This window comes from Mytilus galloprovincialis, chromosome 8 (assembly GCF_965363235.1).
Source record: "Mytilus galloprovincialis chromosome 8, xbMytGall1.hap1.1, whole genome shotgun sequence".
Lineage (NCBI taxonomy): Eukaryota > Metazoa > Mollusca > Bivalvia > Mytilida > Mytilidae > Mytilus > Mytilus galloprovincialis.
In genome coordinates this window covers 4,532,139-4,556,091 of record NC_134845.1, presented here as the reverse complement: position 1 = coordinate 4,556,091, position 23,953 = coordinate 4,532,139, and the positions used below count along the sequence as shown (strand labels likewise).

General features: G+C 32.1%; 1 protein-coding gene across 2 annotated transcripts in view; it reads right to left on the bottom strand.

Annotated features, from left to right (window-relative positions):
• LOC143084911 (TBC1 domain family member 19-like) overlaps positions 1-21,377 on the bottom strand; it is a 32,466-nt gene extending 11,089 nt beyond the window's left edge. The window contains exons 1-13 of one of the 2 annotated variants that reach the window (XM_076260973.1): positions 21,034-21,377; positions 18,547-18,619; positions 13,612-13,733; positions 12,604-12,678; positions 10,617-10,680; positions 10,197-10,229; positions 8,672-8,765; positions 7,119-7,179; positions 6,322-6,433; positions 4,761-4,873; positions 2,657-2,731; positions 2,130-2,192; positions 602-764 (exon numbers count right to left, since the gene is read on the bottom strand). In XM_076260973.1, coding sequence (XP_076117088.1) covers positions 602-764; positions 2,130-2,192; positions 2,657-2,731; positions 4,761-4,873; positions 6,322-6,433; positions 7,119-7,179; positions 8,672-8,765; positions 10,197-10,229; positions 10,617-10,680; positions 12,604-12,678; positions 13,612-13,733; positions 18,547-18,619; positions 21,034-21,129 — 1,144 coding nt within the window. In that variant the 5' untranslated portion in view covers positions 21,130-21,377. The remainder of the gene's footprint in view (positions 1-601; positions 765-2,129; positions 2,193-2,656; positions 2,732-4,760; positions 4,874-6,321; positions 6,434-7,118; positions 7,180-8,671; positions 8,766-10,196; positions 10,230-10,616; positions 10,681-12,603; positions 12,679-13,611; positions 13,734-18,546; positions 18,620-21,033) is intronic. The other variant, XM_076260974.1, reaches the window with a different exon arrangement.
• Positions 21,378-23,953: the final 2,576 nt, after the last annotated feature.

The window sequence follows — 23,953 nt, the reverse complement described above, 5'->3', positions numbered from 1 at the left end:
TCATATTCTTTACTGATCAAGATTGAACTTATGTTAACAATGATTAAGCAGCATATAAACTTTAAAACACTTTCAGTGATCCATGAAACTGAGGTCAAGGTCAGAAGAACCCTATGAGATGGATATGTACAAGTACAATAAGGCTGATTTTTTTTTTAATTTCTTTTAGCTTTTCTAAACATATACAATATGCATTAGCCATTACATTTTAGATCCAAAGAAAGCTGTTACTTCCCACAAAATATCTTTCTGGTTTATTCTGAATATAGTGGAAGTAAAATCACAAAAATACTGAACTCAGAGAAAAATCAAATCGGAAAGTCCATAATCATTATTCACATGGCATTCATTATTCATAATCACATAAATTCATTATTATTCGTGGGATACCAATTTTCGTGGTTTAAGTTGGTACGGGTGAACCAGGAATTAGAGTCTTTAATGAATCACAAATTTGCTATTGGGTTGTATAAAGACTTAGAAAAAAACACAAAATTGTAAAATATCCATGAAAATACAAGATTTCCTTGATCCAAGAAATTAATACCCACAAAAATAAATGTATCTGCAGTACTTTAATATAATTAACATTGCAACCTACCATACATTGCAAATCCATGGAATGGAATGACCCCATTAGGTGGGTATAAAACAGAGAATTCTTCCACACCTAACTTTCCACGGATATATGATTTAGGGGGTGTAGCACTGTTCTGTGAGAAATGATTTAGCACAAAGGTATCTCTGGAGAATGGTAATAAAACCTGAAATAAAAATAATATTACTGTTTATGAAAAGGAATAGTTGCAAAACCTATTTACATAAAGTATGGACATATTAAAATGAGATATTGTGAATTTATTATTATTTGTGACATATCAATTTTAGTGTATATCATGAGTACATGTAAACCACAAATTAAAATGTTTACCGATTTATAAGTTTTCCATTTGTTTATATGCTGATTTTGGCAAAACCATGAAATTAAATATTAAATGCAAGATTTCCTCAATCAATGAAAATTGATACCCACAAAAATAAATGAATCTACAGTAACCTTTTTCAAAAATAAACAAATCTCAAACTCAAGTAAGTACCTCATAAATACTGACAAACAAACAACATTATACAAGCATTCTGTAGGTGTAGCATATGTAATACAAATTTATCCACTGGCTATTATTTATACAATAGATGTGTTAACCCTTGTATGGCATTATACATGTTAGCATAAAATTCATCAAAATATATCCTATCCCTGATGCATCTATTTTAAACCATTCTTTTAGCCATATCTTCGTCTTTGACAAAAAAAATATCTGCAGTTATATGAATGTGTAGCAATTGATCCAGTATTACAGAAAAAATAGATTTCTAAGGAATTATCTATATCTATGGTTCAATCCTTTACCAAAAATCCTTCCACTGAAACTAAGTTCGAATGTGTTTTGTAATTTCTAATGACATATACATGTATGACTACATAACAAAAATCAGATACACAGATAAAAGCATTACAGATAAAAATGTGGAAAACTGAGCAGATTGAAGGAAGACAACCTAAGATCCCCTTTACCAGTAAAGAACTCATAAGAAGCAGATAATTTGAACTAATCCTACCATCCTTGTTTTACAACATACAAATCTGGTTTTGCCAATTCATCAAAAGAAGGATAACTGTTTCTGATAAACAGGTTTTATGATTAAAGTACAGTTTTCAGATATTCTTATATTTTCTAAATTTTCTAATAATTCTAAAATAGAAAAAAGATTATATTAAATTCCAACCAAAAAATTAGGTCATGATGAGTATGAACAATTTCCAGCTGAATTTTAGTATTTAGAGGATATTTTAATATTCTATTGCATATACCAGTTATATAAAATATTGTGTCACGCCAGCAAGATACTGGTCAGTTGACAGTAAATGATGAATTTTAGTATTTAGAGGATATTTTAATATTCTATTGCATATACCAGTTATATAAAATATTGTGTCACACCAGCAAGATACTGGTCAGTAAATGATAGGAAATGGTTCATATGGCTTAAAGGTCCTGTTGGGCTATAAGAAGTACACTTACACAAAAGAATAAATATCTAAGAACTGAATACATTTATAAACTAACCTGATAAAGAAAATCTTCAAACACAAAATATTGGTCATCATTTGTAGCTGTAAGCTTGACATCCTATAAAAAAAAGAAATTAAAATTAAATGGATGTATCTAACAATAACTTCATGTGATACTATCAGACATAAAATATCTCCTTTTGTTTCCTGATTCAAACTTATTGTAAAGAATGTGTCCTTAGTTAATTATAAAGCAATGTAATGCAAATTTAACATTAACAAATTCTTATTCTGAATATATGCATTTAACTAGGTATAAACACTGGACATTTAACTAGGTATAAACACTGGACATTTAACTAGGTATAAACACTGGACATTTAACTAGGTATAAACACTGGACATTTAACTAGGTATAAACACTGGACATTTAACTAGGTATAAACACTGGACATTTTTAAAACTAGGTATAAACACTGGACATTTTTAAAACTAGGTATAAACACTGGACATTTAACTAGGTATAAACACTGGACATTACACAGACACCAATCAGTCAATCAATGAAACATGTGATATTACCTTGTACAGTAAGCTGTCTACTAACAGGTCATGGTGTAATACACTGGTCTTTAACTGCTCATAGTATAGTTTATCCTAAAATAGTAATAGTATGCTTATATATATAATACACTGGTCTTCAACTGTTCATAGAAAAGTTTGTCCTAAAATAAGTATTGGTATGTTTATATTCAATTACATCAATGTTTTTTTTGGAACCATTCAAACCATTGCAGCAACTGCTTCATTAAGTTACATGATTAATTGATTATAAAATAGAATAGAATATTTTTATTTCCAAAATTACAGGGCCCATAAAGGACAAAAAAATCAGATACAATTGATTTACATAATTGGTAACAACAACGATATTATAGTCACTATCCCATGTAAATATATATATTTAGTTTATTAGCATTGGTCAGAACCAGAGCCAAAAACTACATATCTTATATTGTGAATAAAAGAATAATATTATAGGGTTATTGCATGAATATTGGGGAATATTGTCCCGAGTAGAATTTTATATTGCACGAGCTTGCGAGTGCAATATATGTTCTACGAGGGACAATATTCCCCAATATTCATGCAATAACCCTTTTAATGTATAGCAATATAATATTTGACAGTAAAAATTGGTTTAAACTAAGATTTAAACGCTGATGACGTCATGAATTTTGAAAATTCATTGCACTAGTGCAATATTAAAATTTATTGCACGCTAACTTTTGGTTGCGTTCTGTGGGAAATATTATATTGCTATACAATAATACATTATATGCATTCATTCTCAAATCAACTACTTGACTTAGTGTCAATATTCATGCCTGATCTTCTTAATTCAAAACAGTCACATATATTACAGCCAAGGGTCCGGAAACGGTCATATATGGCAGTCTTGACCTAAACTGAAAGTATTTTGTCCTAAATGAGTAATTGGGATTTAGGACAAATTTTATTTTTTTACAGAAACAATTTCGGTCATTTAATGTCATTTCGTTGAGATCGAGTTTCTAACATTGTCTAAATCGCCATTTTGAACTTATTTTTTGTTTGTTATCCTTTTCCTGTTATAAAACTGCCCCTCCAGTAAAGTGTTATAATCCTGAGGGCCATCCTAATAACTATAGTAAATTTGCCTCGGGGAAATATTGGCTAATGATCGCTAATCTCTTTACCTGTGTTTGTAATTAAATTTTCTATTGATCACAAGCTCAGAACTAATATTTTAAAGAAATTAAAAGTTCATAACATCTGTCTGCATTATTTAATTACTTTTCTCAGCTTAGACAATTGTCAATTCTGATTTAAAATTAAATTCATTTACGTAGAACAAAATATTGATTCACTACAAACACACGTGCTTTGTTTACTAATACGCAAGCTTGAAATGCTCTTCCGAAAATTAGACACTAAATCGTAATTTCAAAATGATTTTATGCTAAATTAAACAAGTCCAACTATTATAATTAATATTCAAACACTATTAAAGGTAAAACAGTTAAAAAGCCGACGATTTCCTGTGAATTTGATAAACAAAACTAATCCCGGAAATGAGTCCGGAATTGGTCGTTTTACTATTGTCGTAAAACATCCGGTTATAAGTTTGTCTTCAAAATGGAAAGAAACGTAAGCGAAGTTTGAGAAATTTATCGTTTTGAGTCATTAAAATCATTTCATTTTTAAACTGTTGCCTTCCTTTTATTGCTCAAGATCGATTTTAAGGAAAATGATAGGGAAATTTCTGAAGTAAATGCGATGCAACAGTTAAACAAGTTCGTTGATGCTACGAGTATGACTGTATGAGCATACACACAATCTTTGTTTGAAAAAGGGCACCAACTTTTAAGTTATCCGAAAATGACCGAAATTAGCTGAAAAAATTTCCGGATCCTTGATTACAGCCCAGTTTTTCCATGAGTTACATTTTCTTGGGTCAAGAGCCATAAAAATTAAGAAGATTTATCTACTTTTTTTAAATTATAACAATTGTTAGAAATGTATTGAAAAAAATCTTCCCTTTGAATATCATAAAGAGGGCAATTTAAAGTATAAGAAATAAACAGTAAAAAAATGTCACAAAAAACATTAAATGTTTAATGTATTAAAACAGTTAGAATCTTACCACGTCATCCACTTCAACACATAACATCTGAGCCCATAGTGTGGCTCTTAAGCCACTTGGACATCCTTTCTTAGAGAACTCTTGTGCTACCGGACCATGGTTAGCATTGACAACTGTAAAATACAATTCAAGTTTTAATGTAAGAAGATCGTGTCTGAAGACAAAAATACCCAACTCAAGCAGGCTTAAAATATATGAAAATACTTTTTGATTTCACTGCTAGTGTGTTAACTGAAAAGTTTGCAATTTTCCAAGGGCATAACTCTAGAATGGTTTGTGAGTCACTGCCCAAATTCAACTTTGTTTTAATTTTTTGGTTGTTAGCTTTGTGTATGAGTTTCATGAAATTTGCAGAGACAAACTTAAGTTAGAGTGTTGAAATGAACAAAATTGCACTTTTGTTAAGAAGAGGAATAACTCTAGAACAGTAAGTGATTCCTGGTTAAGAAGAGGCATAACTCTAGAACAGTAAGTGATTCCTGGTTAAGAAGAGGCATAACTCTAGAACAGTAAGTGATTCCTGGTTAAGAAGAGGCATAACTCTAGAACAGTAAGTGATTCCTGGTCAAGAAGAGGCATAACTCTAGAACAGTTTAAGTGATTCCTGGTTAAGAAGAGGCATAACTCTAGAACAGTAAGTGATTCCTGGTTAAGAAGAGGCGTAACTCTAGAACAGTAAGTGATTCCTGGTTAAGAAGAGGCATAACTAGAACAGTAAGTGATTCCTGTTTAAGAAGAGGCATAACTCTAGAACAGTAAGTGATTCCTGGTTAAAAAGAGGCATAACTCTAGAACAGTAAGTGATTCCTGGTTAAGAAGAGGCATAACTCTAGAACAGTAAGTGATTCCTGGTTAAGAAGAGGCATAACTCTAGAACAGTAAGTGATTCCTGGTTAAAAAGAGGCATAACTCTAGAACAGTAAGTGATTCCTGGTTAAGAAGAGGCATAACTCTAGAACAGTAAGTGATTCCTGGTTAAGAAGAGGCATAACTCTAGAACAGTAAGTGATTCCTGGTTAAAAAGAGGCATAACTCTAGAACAGTAAGTGATTCCTGGTTAAAAAGAGGCATAACTCTAGAACAGTAAGTGATTCCTGGTTAAAAAGAGGCATAACTCTAGAACAGTAAGTGATTCCTGGTTAAGAAGAGGCATAACTCTAGAACAGTAAGTGATTCCTGGTTAAGAAGAGGCATAACTCTAGAACAGTAAGTGATTCCTGCCCAAATTTAAACTCTATATGCTAGTTTTGGTTCTTAGCAACAAATTAAGTTTCATAAAATTTGGATGATAAAAAGTTGTTCAAGTGTGGAAATGTAAATGGAATAGATGAACGGACAGACAGACCTACAGACAAACACATAGAGACAGACACACCTAGAGACAGATGCATAAAACAGGCATCATCCTATAAGATGTATGCTTTAAATTGCCATTTAGAGCAAAAAAGTCAGATTCCTGTGTTCCTTTACTATTTGCTACTGATCAGACAACAATTACATTAATATCTTTAAGTTTAGCCAATAAATGATACATACATATAACCTCTAACCTGAGACCTACCTTTTTTCCCAAGTTTACTTCTGTCTAAGTCAAACAATTCAGAAGGTATATCTGTAGAATCGTCTATACCAGATTGACACTGGTTAATTGCCATCTCACTGTACTGCAATCTCTGGAAGATAAAATGATTGACTTGAATAATAATTATGGCATTTGAATGGGTAAGTACCTTCACCTATTGAGACTTATTACTGAATTTGTGCTGAGCCATTGAAGTAAAGATAGCATGCTATTCAGAATTTAATGTAAGACATATTCTAATCAGTCATAATAAAACATTATATTTATTTTTATACAGACACCTTGTAGACATTTCCCCGAGGGTATCACAAGCCTAGTAGTCAGCACTTTTTGTGCTGACACGAATTATCATTGATATGGTTATATTTATAAATTAACTGTTTACAAAATTTAAATTTTTTTTGAAATACTAAGGCTTTTCTACCTCAGGCATAGATTACCTTAGCTGTATTAGGCACAACTTTAAGGAAATTTGGTCCTCAATGCTCTTCAACTTCACATTCTATTTGGCCTTTTTAACTTTTTGGATTCGAGCGTCACTGATGAGTCTTTTGTAGACGAAACACGCATCTGGCGTATATACAAAATTTAGTCCTGGTATCTATGATGAGTTTATTTCCATTCACAAAATGCTTAATAGTAACAAAGTCTATCTCACAAGAATGTCCTATTGTCACCAATTGGAAAAATCTATAAGTCTATTTCAAAATAGTCTCCCCTTGATTTTTACAAGTATACATTAAAATAGTCTCCCCTATTTTAACATGACAACTTACCAGTAAATTTATACTTTTGACTTTGACAGGAACTTGAACTATTCCCCATAGTGGAAAAAATCTGTAAAATAAAAAAAAAAAGATCATGTACTTTTCCCCAAGATTCGTTTATGCTATACAATACTATTCCCCACTGAATACTAGTACTTAGAAGAATGATTATTTGATACGTTTCCCTCAGTGTTAGTGTGTAACCCAGATTTGGTTTTTCTCTCAATCGATTTATGAATTTCGAACAGCGGTATACTACTGTTGCCTTTAGTTAAACTTATCTCTAAATTTTCAAGCACTGAATTTATGCCAGAAAATCCAATGCTAAGCAGTCAACAAGGTTATAATGATCCCCATGTAAATCAGTATATTATTCTCCTCTTTCAAAGTGTGTGGTTAACAAGCTTTGTATTATACAATCTACAACTACTGAGTAAAGGGAGACACACCATCAAAAATAAGATACTGGTTTACAACCATTTATCATTAACATTCCTCAAAATTTCATAGGACCTACTGTACATGTCCTGTAAAAATTTATTCAGTCCTGTGGATTTTTGTTAATTTTGTAAAACATTCATAAGAAAAATTTGCAGAATCATCTATTCTGTCCTGTAAATGCCAAACCCCAATTCATATGACTGCATTAATTACCAGTTCTTGTCATCTGGCTATTTATGCAATAATGGATGTGTATGTAAACAAACTTGGCCTGCAGACAAATACTTTTATATATTTTTAAGAAATATTATGAAATGTTTATTTTGATCTGGCTAAGGCATGGAAAGGCAGAGTTTTCTGGTTTTAATGCACATACCTTTGATTAAGGCAATATTTTATGCCAATGATAACCATTACTAATATAATTCATTATACTTCAGTATGTTTTTTCTATACAAAAAGTAATGAAATAGTTGTGCTATTTCATTCCACAGACTAATTTCCAGTTAATTGTTTCAAAGACTATTACCTCGGTTAATATTTTCATCAATATATTTCCCGTACTTTTTCATATTTATTTTTCATTGGACAATTTCTGCTTGAATTTTTGCGCTTGGCTATGATATCATAAATTTTTAAATCTGTGTCTGTCCTAGTTGTAACTTAATATATCACTTACCAGGAGCAATTAAGAAAAAATAAGAAAATCTTAAAAGATCTAAAATATAGTAAATGTATTATATAGGTCTGTGTACAGTACTTTGGCTAGTCTATAGTAAAATTTATTTAATGCACTGGAGTTTTTCCTAGTCTTGACTCTTGATCACAATAATGAAATATTTATAAATACAACCAAAACTATAAAAAAAAATATAAAGTTCATCATGTGCATGTTTATGTGACATTTTCTTATCTTTCAGATGATTTATACAAGAAAGTTGATTTGTTCAGTATAATAAAACACCTAATGACTAGTTGTGAGGGTAATAGCAAGTTTGTTGTCACTTTGATAATTACTATTCCCCTTGGCTTGGCCTCGAGCAATTGTTGGTATCTAAGGGACAACAAACTTGCTATTACCCTCACAACTAGTCAACAGGTGTATAATATTAAATGTTTACCCGTTGTTGTCTCCATGGTAGTTAGGATTCTGTATGCCTACAATCACTTCCAGGAAATCTTTAGGTGCATATACTGGTCTTATCTGGGTAAGGTCTAAAATAAGGGGAAAAAACAAATAATATCATGTCTTTTGATGATGTACAATTATGTGACATAAAGTGTTAACATATAAAACATTATCTGTTATTTCTAATTGTAAGTTATATGGAAATGTAAGTTATGTGTTTACGTACTTAAAGATAGGTTATGAATCAACAGACCTTAATAAACCAGATATCACTCCTTTCTTTTTTTTATCTGTGTCTGAAGTCAGACAAAACAACAAAAATTTCTAAGCACTTATAAATCTGCATTATATACACAACTGTAAAAATCTTTAAAGAAATAAACATCATTAATTAACACCATAATGTTCTAAAGAATTGCACAAATATCAGAATATAAAACATAAATAAAATATTTGTATTTCTACATTTAGATTTTGCATGAGTGAATATATATATAAAAAGGGAAATAATAAATGCATAGGTTGGTCATTTGTGGGTGTCCACATTAGTCTCTAATTATACAGTGTTATATCTGCTGTATACCGGTATATAATGTGCACTGTCCTATTTCATTTATGACTTTATTTATACATAGTATATATATTTGGGGGATCTTTGTATTAATTAATTTCTATTTGAAAAATATTACACACCTACATGTGAAAGGAAAGATCTAATATATTTCTTTTCAGAATACTCACAGACATGTTATATATATATATATTTATCATGTTTAAAACGGCGTTTCCAAATCTTAAGCTTTGAAGAAATTGCTGAAATAAGTGATTGTCCAATAAAACTGATTTAATTCTCAAACACAGTAAATTAAGTTTCGATTTGAATAATTATTCAAAACGTGCTTTCATTGTGAATTTCAGTCAAATTCAAGGCTTTACTATGTCAATTGAATAGGAAGATGTGGCATGAGGGATCTTTTTTTCAATGATTAAATAATGTTTTTTTCTGGAATTTAGAAAAAAAATCTAAGATTTACAGTTATATAAAGGATCTATTCCACTACATCAGGTACTTTAAGCACCTGTTTTGTTTGGTTAAATTTTTCTTAAGTTCTTACATTCAAGTAAAGTCCTAAGAAATACAGTATGCACCCTGTACATATTTTTTAGGAAAAGCCTGTACAAATAAGCATATCAAAGTAATTCTAAATTGATTATAGACAACTCTATAAGCATGCATTAACTAAACTGTTAAAGACTTTCTGCTAAATACATTTTTCTAATTAGACTTAACTTTGACAGAAAAATATCCTAGAGAAATAAAAAAAAAATTGAATAAAACAGTTTAATTACTGTGTAAGAGTAGTGAGTTTCCTGTGAATTATATACCTGAAACACAATCTAACAGTAAATATAACCTGTATATGTATTCAAATAACCCAAATAGATATAACATTTAACACAATACAAAATAAAATAAAATAAGAAGAACAGAAGAACTCCAGTAACAATATTAATACCATGTATGATATAATCTTCTGAATATAAAATGTCTGAAATAAAATGTGCATACAGTTACCTCCCTTTGATTATTTTACATTTATTATTTGTTCTCCAAACATTGGCATTTAATACAGTTTTTATTTCAAAATATTACTGAAGTAGGCAATTGAGTCAGTTAAAAAATCATCACTGTGTTCAGCTCTTTAAAAGTTCCATATCACAGCAAAATCACTATATCAAGTATTAGTGTTCAATATGCAAAATTAAATTTGAAAACAGGAACCACACAGAATAGTTCCAAGATGATAGAGAGTTTCTCTTTCATTCAACTTCCCTATAATCACACTTTAACATGTTAAAAATGAGACCTGGCAAAAACTTATACATCCTTCAGAGTAACCGTATTAGTCTTCAGAATAAAGTTGTTAACAACCAACCTGGACCTTCAACTCCAAGCTCTGTCCATTTAGAATTCATTTCTTTTTGCTCTTTTTCTGGACGCTGAGAAAATATAATCCATTAATTAACTACAATATAGTATATTCATGTTTTTTTAGTGGAGAAATATTTCAATTTAGGCCACACCAATTTAATTCCTTGTTCGACGGACCCGCCCGCACATATTTTTTTCAAAACAGAATGTTTTTATTTTTTTTATATTCCCGCTTCCCGCATCCAGAAATGTAATCATGTCCATTTCCTGCACCGTTTTTTTGTAAATGATATAAAAAGATAACAACATTTGCTTTTTTAAATCACAGTCTAAACCTGTATTTAAACCTATAAGCACCCCACCACACTGTGTAAATATTTGTGAGAATAATTGTTTCAGCATGAAACCAATTTATCCAAATTGGGAGTGCCCCGATATAAATATATAACAGCGGAAATACCTGCAAAGAACAAAACGTTGGTTTCTTTCCCCCTTACTTATATTCCCTATCAAAAAATGTTCGTTGTTAGAATAAAGTACAAAGAACTTCTAAAGGATTTGCCTTCAACTGCAATTATATTGTATGCTGGCGAAACAAAACTATCCATAGCTGCTGCATGTTTATGCAAGTCCTGATTGATTCAGGGGCCTGTTGTTCAGCAGTTGTCGTTTGTTGATGCGGTTCATTGGTATTTTCCTGTTTGCCAGTTTGGATATATATAAATTAGATCGTTGGTTTTCCTGTTTGAATTATGTACACTAATAATTTTAGGGTCCTTAATAGCTTGCTGTTTGATGACGGTCTGGATCAAAGCCCTGTGTAAAAGGCCGTACTTTGACCTGTGTTTGTCATTATCAGGTTGGGAACCCTCCCTCAGACAAGGGGTAATTTTAAAGATGAAGAAATGAAAATATAAATACCAAGAATTTGTATAGTGCTACTAAAAAACCTTTGAAAACTTAAGATTTTTTTACTCAAAAAGAGGAGAAATACATCATACTTTAAACCACTTTTCTAAAAGAGGGTTCTACTTATTTTGAATAATATTGAACTGTTAAAGATAATATGTTAACATGGCAAAAGTCCAGGAATATTTACAAAAAAATATATCATAACTTATATCAGGGACTGTCTATACTTACTTCCTTAGTATAGAAAGTCCCTGCTTATATTGACCCCTCATAAAAGGGATATTTATAAAATTAAGGGGTTGTTTCCAAACTGATTATGACTTGGATGGAGAAATGTATCATTGTCAGTCACACATACATAGACCAGATTTAATTATTCAGTTATTTCTTGGTGAACAGGGATAAATTAAAGAAATGTCAAAGTGCAAGTGATTAATTAAGTTTTAATAAATGTCAAAACCTACTATTTTATGTTTACAAAAAAAAAAAAATAATCGCTCGCCTTAACTTTTCAAGCTTCGCCTCAAAAATTTGCAAATTAAATATTTTTTTATTAAAATTTTCAAATCGCTCCCTCGCCCCAAATTTTGGAGTTCAAATATCCATAGAACAAGAAATTAAATTGGTGTGGCCTTATCAAGTTTTAACCACTGGGATAACCCGAAATATATAATAATAATAAGATGTGGTTTGGTTGCCAATGAGAAAACTATCCACCAGAGCTAGTAACTTTTAAGATTAGTATGTAAACAATGATGTAATATCTTTTGTTATTTTGTTAGTGCTGATCTAATTAGGTTAGTCTTCTTCAACTGATTTTTACATTTTTTCTAATATTGTGCTGTGATATCATATAATATATATATATGTTATTTTTAGTTTATTAACTAAAAGCAAACATTTGTTTTTCTCTTTTGAACATTTTGTCATTCCTGTGCTATTTCATTTTAGCTTACTATACAATGTAGATTTTGTTCTACTTTAAAGGCTTGGAACGAAGATGCAGAGGGTTAAGTTCATACACAAAATATTTAATGTATTCTTCATCTTTTGCCCCCTGCAGAACACTTTTAAGTTACCTTCCTTGCTAGAGGTATATTCAATTCTGTACACATGCTATTTAAACTCTTCAATATTCTTTTCTCCCATGCATGCTAAAATAAAATACAATATAATTATCTATATACAGTGAAACTATAATATGTATCATCATAGAATTTGTATAAGCTTTATTCACCATTGTTCAATTTGAACTTTTATTAGGTTATCTGGCTTTCAATCAAGATGAAACATATTTAATGATTTTTGGAGCAAATTATAAACAACAGAAAGTATTCCAGCTTCTTGAAATGATTGCTTAACATGCTTTATGCAAATCAAGTGCATGTTATTTTAATAACTTTAACTTTTAAAATATTTATATAATACATGTTGTATATGTACAAGTACCTTTTTATAATTTCTAAAATCTATACACCACTAATACTATAGTTATAATTTTAATTGAAAATTTTCATAGATATGAGTGTTAACATGAGTTTTCTATGTTAAGATAATTTATGAAGCTAAATTCTATGAAACAGGATTCTGAAAAGCATTCTACAAGATTACAGATATTTTACCTGAGCTTTTCTGAGATAAAGAAGGGGTTCTTTAGCATGTTCTGGTGGTGTTACTGGGTATTGTAACTTTGGTTTTGTCTATAGATACTTTACCTGAGCTTTTCTGAGATAAAGAAGGGGTTCTTTAGCATGTTCTGGTGGTGTTCCAGGGTATTGTAACTTTGGTTTTGTCTATAGATACTTTACCTGAGCTTTTCTGAGATAAAGAAGGGGTTCTTTAGCATGTTCTGGTGGTGTTAATGGGTATTGTAACTTTGGTTCTGTCTATAGATACTTTACCTGAGCTTTTCTGAGATAAAGAAGGGGTTCTGTAGTATGTTCTGGTGGTATAACTGGGTATTGTAACTCTGGTTCTGTCTATAGATACTTTACCTGAGCTTTTCTGAGACAAAGAAGAGGTTCTGTAGTATGTTCTGGTGGTGTTACTGGGTATTGTAACTTTGGTTTTGTCTATAGATACTTTACCTGAGCTTTTCTGAGATAAAGAAGAGGTTCTTTAGCATGTTCAGGTGGTGTTACAGGGTATTGTAACTTTGGTTTTGTCTGAAGGTATTTAAATACTGCATTCTTTAACCTCTTGTCCCATCCTGTAACAAAGGAGCTAATGCATTAGGCTGTACCAATGTTAATATAATTTGTTATACAGATATAAGATGTGGTATGAATGCCAATGAGAAAATTCCCCATCAACGTCACCATATGCATGATATGTAAAGGTAAACAATTAAAGGTAAAAGTAAGGTCTTTAACACATGCCATTTGTCATTTAGTAAAACAGCTGTAATAATTATTAACAGCTGTGATAGTTCATAGAAATTTGTTTGAATTTTGACCAATTGAGATGAAGAACTAAGATCAAACAAGTTACAACCACACATTGATTTAATAATAATAATGAGGGGAAAAGAATAAATCATGTAAGAATTAGAGAAATTTTAATATCGAATCTGAGACTCAGAGTAATAAATTTGACCAATTTTCAAATCAAACAGTTGATAGCTCTGAGGTGGAAGAAGGTGAATAAAAGGTAACTTGAACTACCATAAAAGCAGCCCCACTAACCCAGCCTGCTTTGTTCCATTATAGTTATGACATATTTTTTTTCTTCAAACAAGAATGTGTCATAAGTACATGGATTTCCCATCCGTACAATCATTTTCTATGTTCAGTGGACTGTGAATATTAGGTAAAATCTTTAATTTGGCAGTAAAATTAGAAAGATGATATATATAATAAGGAACACATGTGTACTAAGTTTCAAGTTGATTGGATTTCGACTTCATCAAAAACTACCTCGACCATAAACTTTAACCTGAAGCAGGATGGATGGCCGGACAGACCAGAAAACATAATGCCCATAAATGGGGCATAAAAAATAGTAAGACTTGTTACATACCCGCCAACTTTTGAAAGTTCCCATGGGGGTTTTTAGTGTGCTGCAACAATTTTAAAGGTTACAATTTTTAGCGAAATATTTTGCACGATCTGGATTGTCTAGAAAAACTGTCATATTTGTATGATGAACTTACATGCCTTTTTCTTAAGTCTGTTTGCATGATTTTAGTTATTAAATCGGTAGAAAAGATGAACATGTACCTAGCAGACCAGGGTTTATTTTCTTGTGTAAGAATATTAGATGCTTGTTTAAATTTCCAATTTTGAATTATGCACAAAGATGGACCTTTAACAGGTTGGGAACAACACTCCAAATGAGGGGTAACCCTTGAGCTCATTGGAAGAACATTACAATCCACTGTAAAAACTGAGCACCTTTATATTCATATTATTTGATGAAACTTTTTTCCCAAGAACTACATGTATGCACCTATCAAGTATTAAATGGTCAAAACTTGTCAAAAGAATTTTGTGATGTTTCTATTAAACCAATATCTTCTTTATTAATTTGACCCCTCATTTAGAAAAGTTGTTCCAAATATAATGAATGTTCCAACTTTTGAGTTAAAAATCTTAAAAATTTTCTTTAAACAGTAAAATGACCGTTTGTGTTAGGGACAGTCCAGGGGCGGATTTAGGCGGGGGCGTGGCAGGCGTGCGCCCCCCCTAAAATTTGCAAAGCATGGGTTGTCTTCTAACTTATTTAAGTATCAGAAGAGACCATTCCATCTTTTTTAACATTGAAAGTATATAAAACAGTCAGTTTAACAGGGTCAACATTATTATCATTTAACTGACCTACGATTTATTTAAGTTCTGTAATATATATATACCTAAAAGGAAGGTGTCAAACATGGAGCCGCGTTTGATGACAAATGAAATAGGGTTTTAGCAGATAAAGTACAAACAATTGTTACATTGTATTTGCGGTTTTTATAATCAATTTCTTTGATAATCGAATTTCCAAAGCATCCCTAACGGACTTACTCACTTTCATAATTTCATCATGGCACGGGCCAAGAAAATAGTCAAGGTGAGATTCTTTCTTTATGTAGAAATACTGTTTCGAGCGAAAGGTTAGTTTATAATCTCTGTGTCTTTATATATTTCTTACTTGTAACCAGAAAATTTTTCCGAATTATGTACCGCATTATTACATGCATAGGATCCTCAGAAAAAAACATAACTTTTGAAATGCATCTCATTCTGATTTTATGTGGTTTGTGCCAAACACAGTATATATAAAGTCTGGCACGACCTCCGAAAATCAAAAAAGTAAAAACAGATATATTATGAGAGGACAATTCAAATTCACGGAGAAAAGTAGAAATTTTCGTTTGCTAAATCTAAAACAAGTATTGGTCAGGTGAGCTGTTTTGATCTGTCTCGTCTCACCTTGCTTCCGTCGGTCCGCCCGTCTATCTGTCAACTCTTCACATTTCCATCGTCTTAACCAAGTTTGTTGGGGCTGGTGTTCATGGTGTTATGGAGTGGTAAAATAATTCTAATGTGAACAGTCAGGGGACTTACTGAAATACATGAAATAAGTGATTTTTAAATCACTTATTTGAGTAGCAAATTCGAGGTTTTGTCACAAATTGGGATTATGTAGTTTTTTCAAAATTTTAAACACATAGGTTAAATAATATCTTTTAATTAGTAAAATTAAAAAAAAAATGAACTTTTTGCTTCTTTTAAGTAGCAAGGTTTATGCCTTTGATGCTATCATTTAGCTGAAAATTTTATTTTGGTTGAAAAAATGCTATAATAATGGCTTTACATAATGAACTGATACTTTCTTAAAAGATTTTCCCCAGCAGTGGGAGTATTTTTCCTGTGAAGTTCAAGGTTTCATCTTTCAGATTATGTAATAAAATTCTACTGTTCGCGATAAAAATTTCACTGTTCGGGGGTGTTGAAATTAGTGGGGGTTATTAAAAGAATGATACTTAAAGAAGTGATTTTTGGGAAGGAAATTGAGGTCTGATACTTAAACAAGTGATTTTTATGTCATTATCCTAGATTCAGTACAAGGTCATCACCTGAAATGACCTGGTCAGACAGGTCATCCTAGACAACACAGATGTTGGTTCTGATAAGTTTAGAAACATAATTAGTCCCTGGATCATTAGTATTCTATATTTAAAGCTACAATAAAATTAAATCACTTCTTCTAGTGATTAGTTTGTACTACTTAAATAGGTGATTATTAAAGAAAGACAACTCTAACTTCCAACCTTTATGGAAATAATGTTACTTGAATCAGTGATTTAGAAAATCACTTATTTAAGTAAGTCCCCTGACTGGTGAACCGATTTCATTTCACATTATTGAAAGCATGTACAATCGGCTTTATCACATTGGCCGGCGATGTGCAAACAAAGGTAATTTCTTTTTGTGATGTTTCTGTATTTCTGTTTGTCACAACTACCAGCACCATGTCTTTCAAGGATTAGTTGAGATATTTATTACCTGATATTGCTTTATAGATCATCTTACAAAATGTGCTGGTGTCTTGATTGTAGATTGGTTTGCATAGGAACACAGAATCAAAATAAAATGTTTGCATGGTCTTCAGATTCTGTTTTTAGGGCTGCAGCTTTATAACTGTAGCTTTATAAACTCATAGTATGCAATATGTATCTCTTAGTGCGTAAGTAAGGGGTGTTAGAAGATTGTTGTAAATTTTTCTAATTTGTAGGAGATCTTGCCATCATAACTTGAAGTTCTACGTGGAAAAGGAACATATATATATATTGTTTTACATCTGTCCGTCCATCCGGTAGTCAGTCACTAGTGATTGTATATTGTTGACAGGGTGGATTAGGCGGTTTCTGCTAGAAACTTTAATTTCTCGCTAAATTTACCTCAGAATAGTTCGAAATACCTACATTGCACCCCTTTAGAAGAATATTTCAATAATTTTACCTCAAAATAGCGAATATATAATTTGCGCCCCCCTAATCTGAAATCCTGGATCTGCCCCTGCAGTCCCTCATTTAAGGGACACCACTCATAATTAGGGGGGAGGTGTGTTCCCAACCTGTTTGTTGGTCTTTGTGAAAAAATAATAGTACATTGTCCTTTAAATGATTTAATTGAATACAAAAATAAAATATGTTACAACAAGTACTATATATGTCAATAAATTAGTGCAAAAAATACTATTTATTATCTTTATGGTAGTACTGCATCATTGAATTTTGTCAATCAGCCATGCTTTTATTCTCAAGCTGTGTAAGAACCTGCTTGCAGATGAAAATTCCCATGCCATGTTCACGATTTAACAACAAGATGAAAACAACACAAGTTCAAAATCTAGAATGTTAGAATAATCTTTAGAGAAAATATTTTTGATTGGCTTATTAATCGATCATGAGAAACACAGAATTTGATTGGCTGAACACGATTGTCTTACCAAGGAACAGATGATTTTCACTAAATCATGTTTTAGAGTTTTTTAACGATACCCTTAATATTAATATTTTTTAATAAATGCAAGGACGTACTATAAAACGTCCTTGATAAGAGTAAAGAGAATTAACACAGGGCGAACGTACTATACGAGCGAAGGAACTCAGGACGAACAGACCAAGGGCGAACATGTAAACAGGGCGAGTTGTCCCGATACCAAATTCACGCATGCGTACTACAAATATCTACAGTTAAAACATCTAGTTACAAGTAAACAAATAATGATCATGTAGATGAGATGAAATCTAATAATTTACATAAATAAAAGGGTACATATTTACGATAGTGATTGTTTTTCAATCCTAATTTACAAATTAAATGATTCAGATGCTTAATCATGTGTAAAAATCTGTGTCAGGAATCAGAAGTTGTTATGAAATTGTAATACACAGAAACGAATGCGGCATATGGAGGCTCAATGATTTTAAAGTCGGCACCATAGCTATATATAGTCCTTCAGAAGACTTGAAGTCTTCTTCCACCAAAAATGCACTACATGTGAGAGTAAAAATGAATCTAAGAATTGTTTACCTGATTGAATTAAGCCAGCTTGTACACCTTTCTTTAATTCTGAGAGTCTCACACCTGGTTTAGTGATTTCAATCTAAAAAAGACAGAATATTATAATACAAATTGCAAAAACTCACAAAAAGTCATCAGACAAAGTAAAACTTTTTGTTTACATTGTAACTAAAGAACAGTGCATGAAAATTTGCCAGGAGAGGTCTAGAATGTCATGATGTGGGTGGGTCTTTTCATTTATAGTTTAATCAATTTTTAAATTTTCATGAACATCATTTATACATGTATGTTAAAGTTTTTATTAATATATAATCAATATATTAGATAATTGACTTCATTTAGCCCAAGAGATTCAGTGGCCCCCAGATCCCTTGCAGTAACATCAATGAGCTTACCTCATTGCTTTATCAAACGTATTAGTAAGGCTGCTAACTAAGGCAGGTTAAAAAAATCAGGGTAAGTTAATGCTCTTCTCTTATTTCTACCCCTCACATGTATTATGTTGGGGATGGACCTTGTACTGTACATGCAAATATTGTTATAATACTAGTGGCACATCTTTATTTATTCTGATATACATGTATACAGAGTTAACACAGATTTCACTGTACACTTGCAGCTCTCAAACATATCAAGGTGTTGCATTAAATAATGGTGTGATCTAAATACAACTTATTGCTATTTGTCCGCAATTGTATGTATGCATGTACAAAGATCCCTCCGTTAACGGAGCACCCCGTGATTGCTGGGAGGGTACAGTTGAATCAGTGTACACTCCCTATCAGGTTTAATGGAGATGTGTCACTTACTTGTATACAACCTACCACCAGGCCAATCCCCAACCCAAAACAGAGGGAGTGTTAGGAGACACAGAGAAGTCTGTTATTATGGTGGAGGAAGCCAAAGAACTCAGAGAAAACCACAGGGCTCTCAGCAAGAACAAACAAACCGAAGAGATATTTATAAATTTATCTTCAGGTCAAAGTCAGGGACCACTTTGACCAACTGAGGCCCCCAAAGTACCCATTCTAATTTAATCTCCGGTCTAGGTACCAGAAATATGTGTGGGAGGGTGAAAATCGCCCTACTAGCAGTACTGAAATTCCAGTGTCCAATTCAGGATCGAACCGGGGACCTTCAGCACTGTACATGTAGCCATCAGTCTTGCTCGTAACCGCTTTGACTTTGTCATGAATCCACATTACTGAACATCACACCACAGGCACTTCTGTCACATGAATGTACGGTCATACGGTTTAACTACAATGTATCAACACCCGTACGAAAAACCAAGTGATTTTTTGTTTGGGTGTGGATAGTAAACGAATGTAGGACAGAAAGTCACAGGACAAAAAGTCACAGACAAAAAGTCACGGACAAAAAGGCACAGGACAAAAAGTCACAATTAAGTTTTTAGAATATTTTTCATTAAACAAGAAAAAATAATTTTAAAATAAAATATTTGTTTTTTTTCTTGAACTGTGATATATAAAGCAACTTTGTAATTAAAATTTATTCAATAATTATCAATACTGATCAAATGATTGTTATGAAAACATAATGTCAAAGTGACTTTGTACTTAAATGGCTTCATGGTGCCAAGAAATATCTCCTTTGCATGATTACAATTTAATAAATTTTCATATAACAAAGCTTATGAACAATGTACTACACATAGAAATGAATAGATGTAATAAAAAGAAATATTTCAAGATCTTTCTCTTATATATTTAAACAATTGGGCCAAAAAAAAAAAGATATGTGTTTCCGGTAACATCATTTTGAAAAATAGGGTCGGTAGGTCGGAATTCTTTTTTTTTTTTTTTTTTTTTTTTTTTGACATCGTAAATGAAATCCGGAAAATTATCATGTTTTTTTCCAAGTCCGGATCCGTAATTAGTTTCAAAAACCGGAAGTGTGCCATTTGCAATGTTTTCGAGGCACCTGCTGTGCAAATTTCTTGGATTTGAACCTATTTGGAATACCTTTTGACATTAATAAAATGTTTTACTGGCTTTCTATGCAAGAGGAAGCAAGAGAGAAAAAATATCATGTCATCTATCAGAAGCCTGTGTCAAAAACAGGGTCGGTTGATATTTTTTTGAAACACGGATCTTTTTTTTCTCGGCCTTTTCAAAAAATTAATTGTGACTTTTTGTCCTGTGACTTTTTGTCCTATCAAATTTGTGACTTTATGTCCTGTGACTTTTTGTCCTGTGACTTTCTGTCCGTTTACCTAGTAAACCACACACTGACAGAAACAAGTGCCTGTGTATCACACAGGTTTCCATAAAATTTTGACGTCATAATACAAAATATCTGACACCACAAGGAAAAAGTGATTGTTGTATGACATCAATGTTGAAGAGGAACAGAATCTCGGGTCAGCCAGGAACATAGGAATGGGGATGAGGTTTGTACATGTAGTGATGTACAAACTTACAAATTGATGGTGCACCCTTTGAAAGGAGGCTGTTACCTACAATATATACACACCTGTGCAGCATTTTGAAGATCTGTATAAATTTTTGAAGATTTTAAGTCCTCAATCAGTGTTTGCATGAAAATCTTTGATAGATTTGGATCTGTCATGTTCTATTTTAACTAAATTATTTGCAAATATAAAGAGTCCATAGCAACACTTGCTGTCTGGCGAACAATCTGATACTTATTGTGTTGAAAAGCGGGTCATATATATGTGTGTTACTGCTTTTTCACTTCCTTGATCACTGTGTTTAAAGATGAAGATATGTGCACTGAATTTCAGTAAAACTACGGTCCTTTTTTTTTTGGTTCAATAGTGAATTAATTTTATACAAGCATTTTAAAGAAATGCCGAGTCTTATTAGTGTTTAAAATACAAAATTAAAACAATAACCGACAAATGATGTATTAAAATCCGGATCTTTAAAAAGAGTGCTCTCTCTTCATTATGTCACCGTAGCTATTTATTAGAGTTCAAGGGCGGATCCAGCCATTTTAAAAAGGGGGTCCCAACCCTGAACAAAAAAGGGGGGTCCAACCACATGTCCCCATTCAAATGCATTGATCGTCCAAAAAAGGGTGGTTCCAACCCCTGGACCGTCCCCCCTGGATCCAGTTATATTCTAGTACTACACTATATATGTTGTGTGTACTATATATTTACTACGTTCATTTATACATTCATTCATTAATTCATTCATTGACGGACAGTCAGAAAAAGACTTTTATTCTATATACTTCTCTGCACGAAGTTATTATGCATGCAACCCCACCACTTTTTCTAGCACTATATATTGACGGTGAACTCGTAATAATGCGAGTTTCACACACGTCTTTAGCACGCACGCTACATAAAGGACACCTAACTTTTTCCTACTTTCAGGTAAGCACATTTTCTTTTAGGTTTTATCATACATGTACTTCTATCCAATTCATATAGTTCAATTTATATAAAGGAAACTTCAAGTTAACATTTGAAATAAATGTTTATTATAATTATGTACTTTCAGTGTGAAATAAATGATTTGCTACATTATATTTCGTCACATATTCTACCGCCCTATTTACAAAGACCCAAGTAGTCATATTACCCTTTGACAATTATACTATTGTTTCAGAAAAGGGAGAAGGTTTGATACTATTAAAACGTTTATTCCAGCTGCAATTATTTGCACCTGTTCTAAGTCAGGAATCTGATGTTCAGTGGTTGTCGTCTGTTTATGTGGTTCTTAAGTGTTTCTCGTTTCTCGATTTTTATAAAGATTAGACCGTTGGTTTTCCCGTTTGAATGGTTTTACACTAATAATTTGTGATGCCCTCTATAGCTTGCTTTTCGGCTTGATCATAGGATCAGTGTTGTAGACCGTACTTGTACATGTAATGGTTTTCTTTTATAAATTATGACTTGGATGGAGAGTTGTCTTAATGGCACTCATACCATATCTTCTTTTATCCTGCAATTGGGTGTTCTACTATACAGATACAGCCCCATTTATGTGGTCAGCTATACACCGTACACAACGCTTTTTTCGGAATAATTTATCGAAAAAATATTGTATGTATGAAAGATGTCAATGCCAATTATTGAAACAGCTATACTTATTACGCACACAGTGGCCCTCTATCAGAAACAGAGTTGCAAGTCTGATGAGACGAGCGCCAACTCTTTTTGACAAGTATTTGCACATGTATTTATATTAGTAATTAAGCGTTCTTGATTTGGGGAAAATAATGAGACTTCTCTTATCATCAACCTACGACCAAATCATTTCTTAAAACAGCAATTATGTTTAGATTGAATTACACATTGATATTGGATGTAAACAAAACAAAGATTTGCATCTGTACAGTGTACCTTGTCAGAAAAAAAAATCGATCACGACCGCTTGGTTAGTACCTGTATCCGCTGTACCGGTGATACACGATTAAACCGTTCTGTCCTTGTGTAAAGGCTGAGTGAAGGTTAATTTAGCCTCTTCGGAATTTTATTTAATGAGGCGCTGTGGACTACCAATCACTTCTTCATATACTTTCTTCATGACTATGTGTTGGGTTTTTTTGTTGTTTTTTTTTTTTGTCTGTGTGTGTGTTATTATATTGTTATATCATTGAAGATATATAAAGAGGCGGATAATACCGGAGGAATATTCATAACTCAGAAGCCAAAGACAAAGACAAACTAACAATGTAACAAAACCATAGCTAAAAAATAAAACACGAAAAAAGTATGAAAATAGTCCAAACACTTAGAAAATCAACCAAAATTGGAGCTCATCTCAGGTGCTTTGGAAGGTGTAAGCATATCCTGCTCTTCTAGTGACAAGTACAATATATGTTATTGTGTTTCTTTTGGTTTTGACACAACGTTCGAAAAAAGGAGTGCGGGATTGAAGTAACGACATAATGAGATCATATGTGACTAAGATACAGTATGATAACGGTTAACCAACTCGTGAAGGCGTCCGTAAAACCTTCAATGACCTCAAATTTTACCGCTTTAACTCAATTGCTTCATTATAAGCAGAAACCGTATGGCAAACACAATTTAACTCGTCGGAATGTCGCATCAACTATACAATATGCAGTATTTTGCATTTGGTGTACAAGTCAATTTAAGGGACAGATTTGCATCTGTACCCATATATGTGGTATACTGTGTTTAAAGATCGATTGGGTAGATGCTACGACAGAAATGGTTAAATTGCACGTTTCAATCGGAATAATTACATTAGATGTATGTTTCATTATGATACTTTATTCTGATTGGCTAATTGCACATCACGTGTTATTCCGTAAGCAATTCCATTGCTCAATAGAACTTTTCATTCATGATAACACGTGGTCCCACAATAAAGTGCACAGGTGAATTAAATAAAACAATAACAAAATTCGTGTTTTCATGATCATTGCTAAAGAAATGTAATTATAAGTA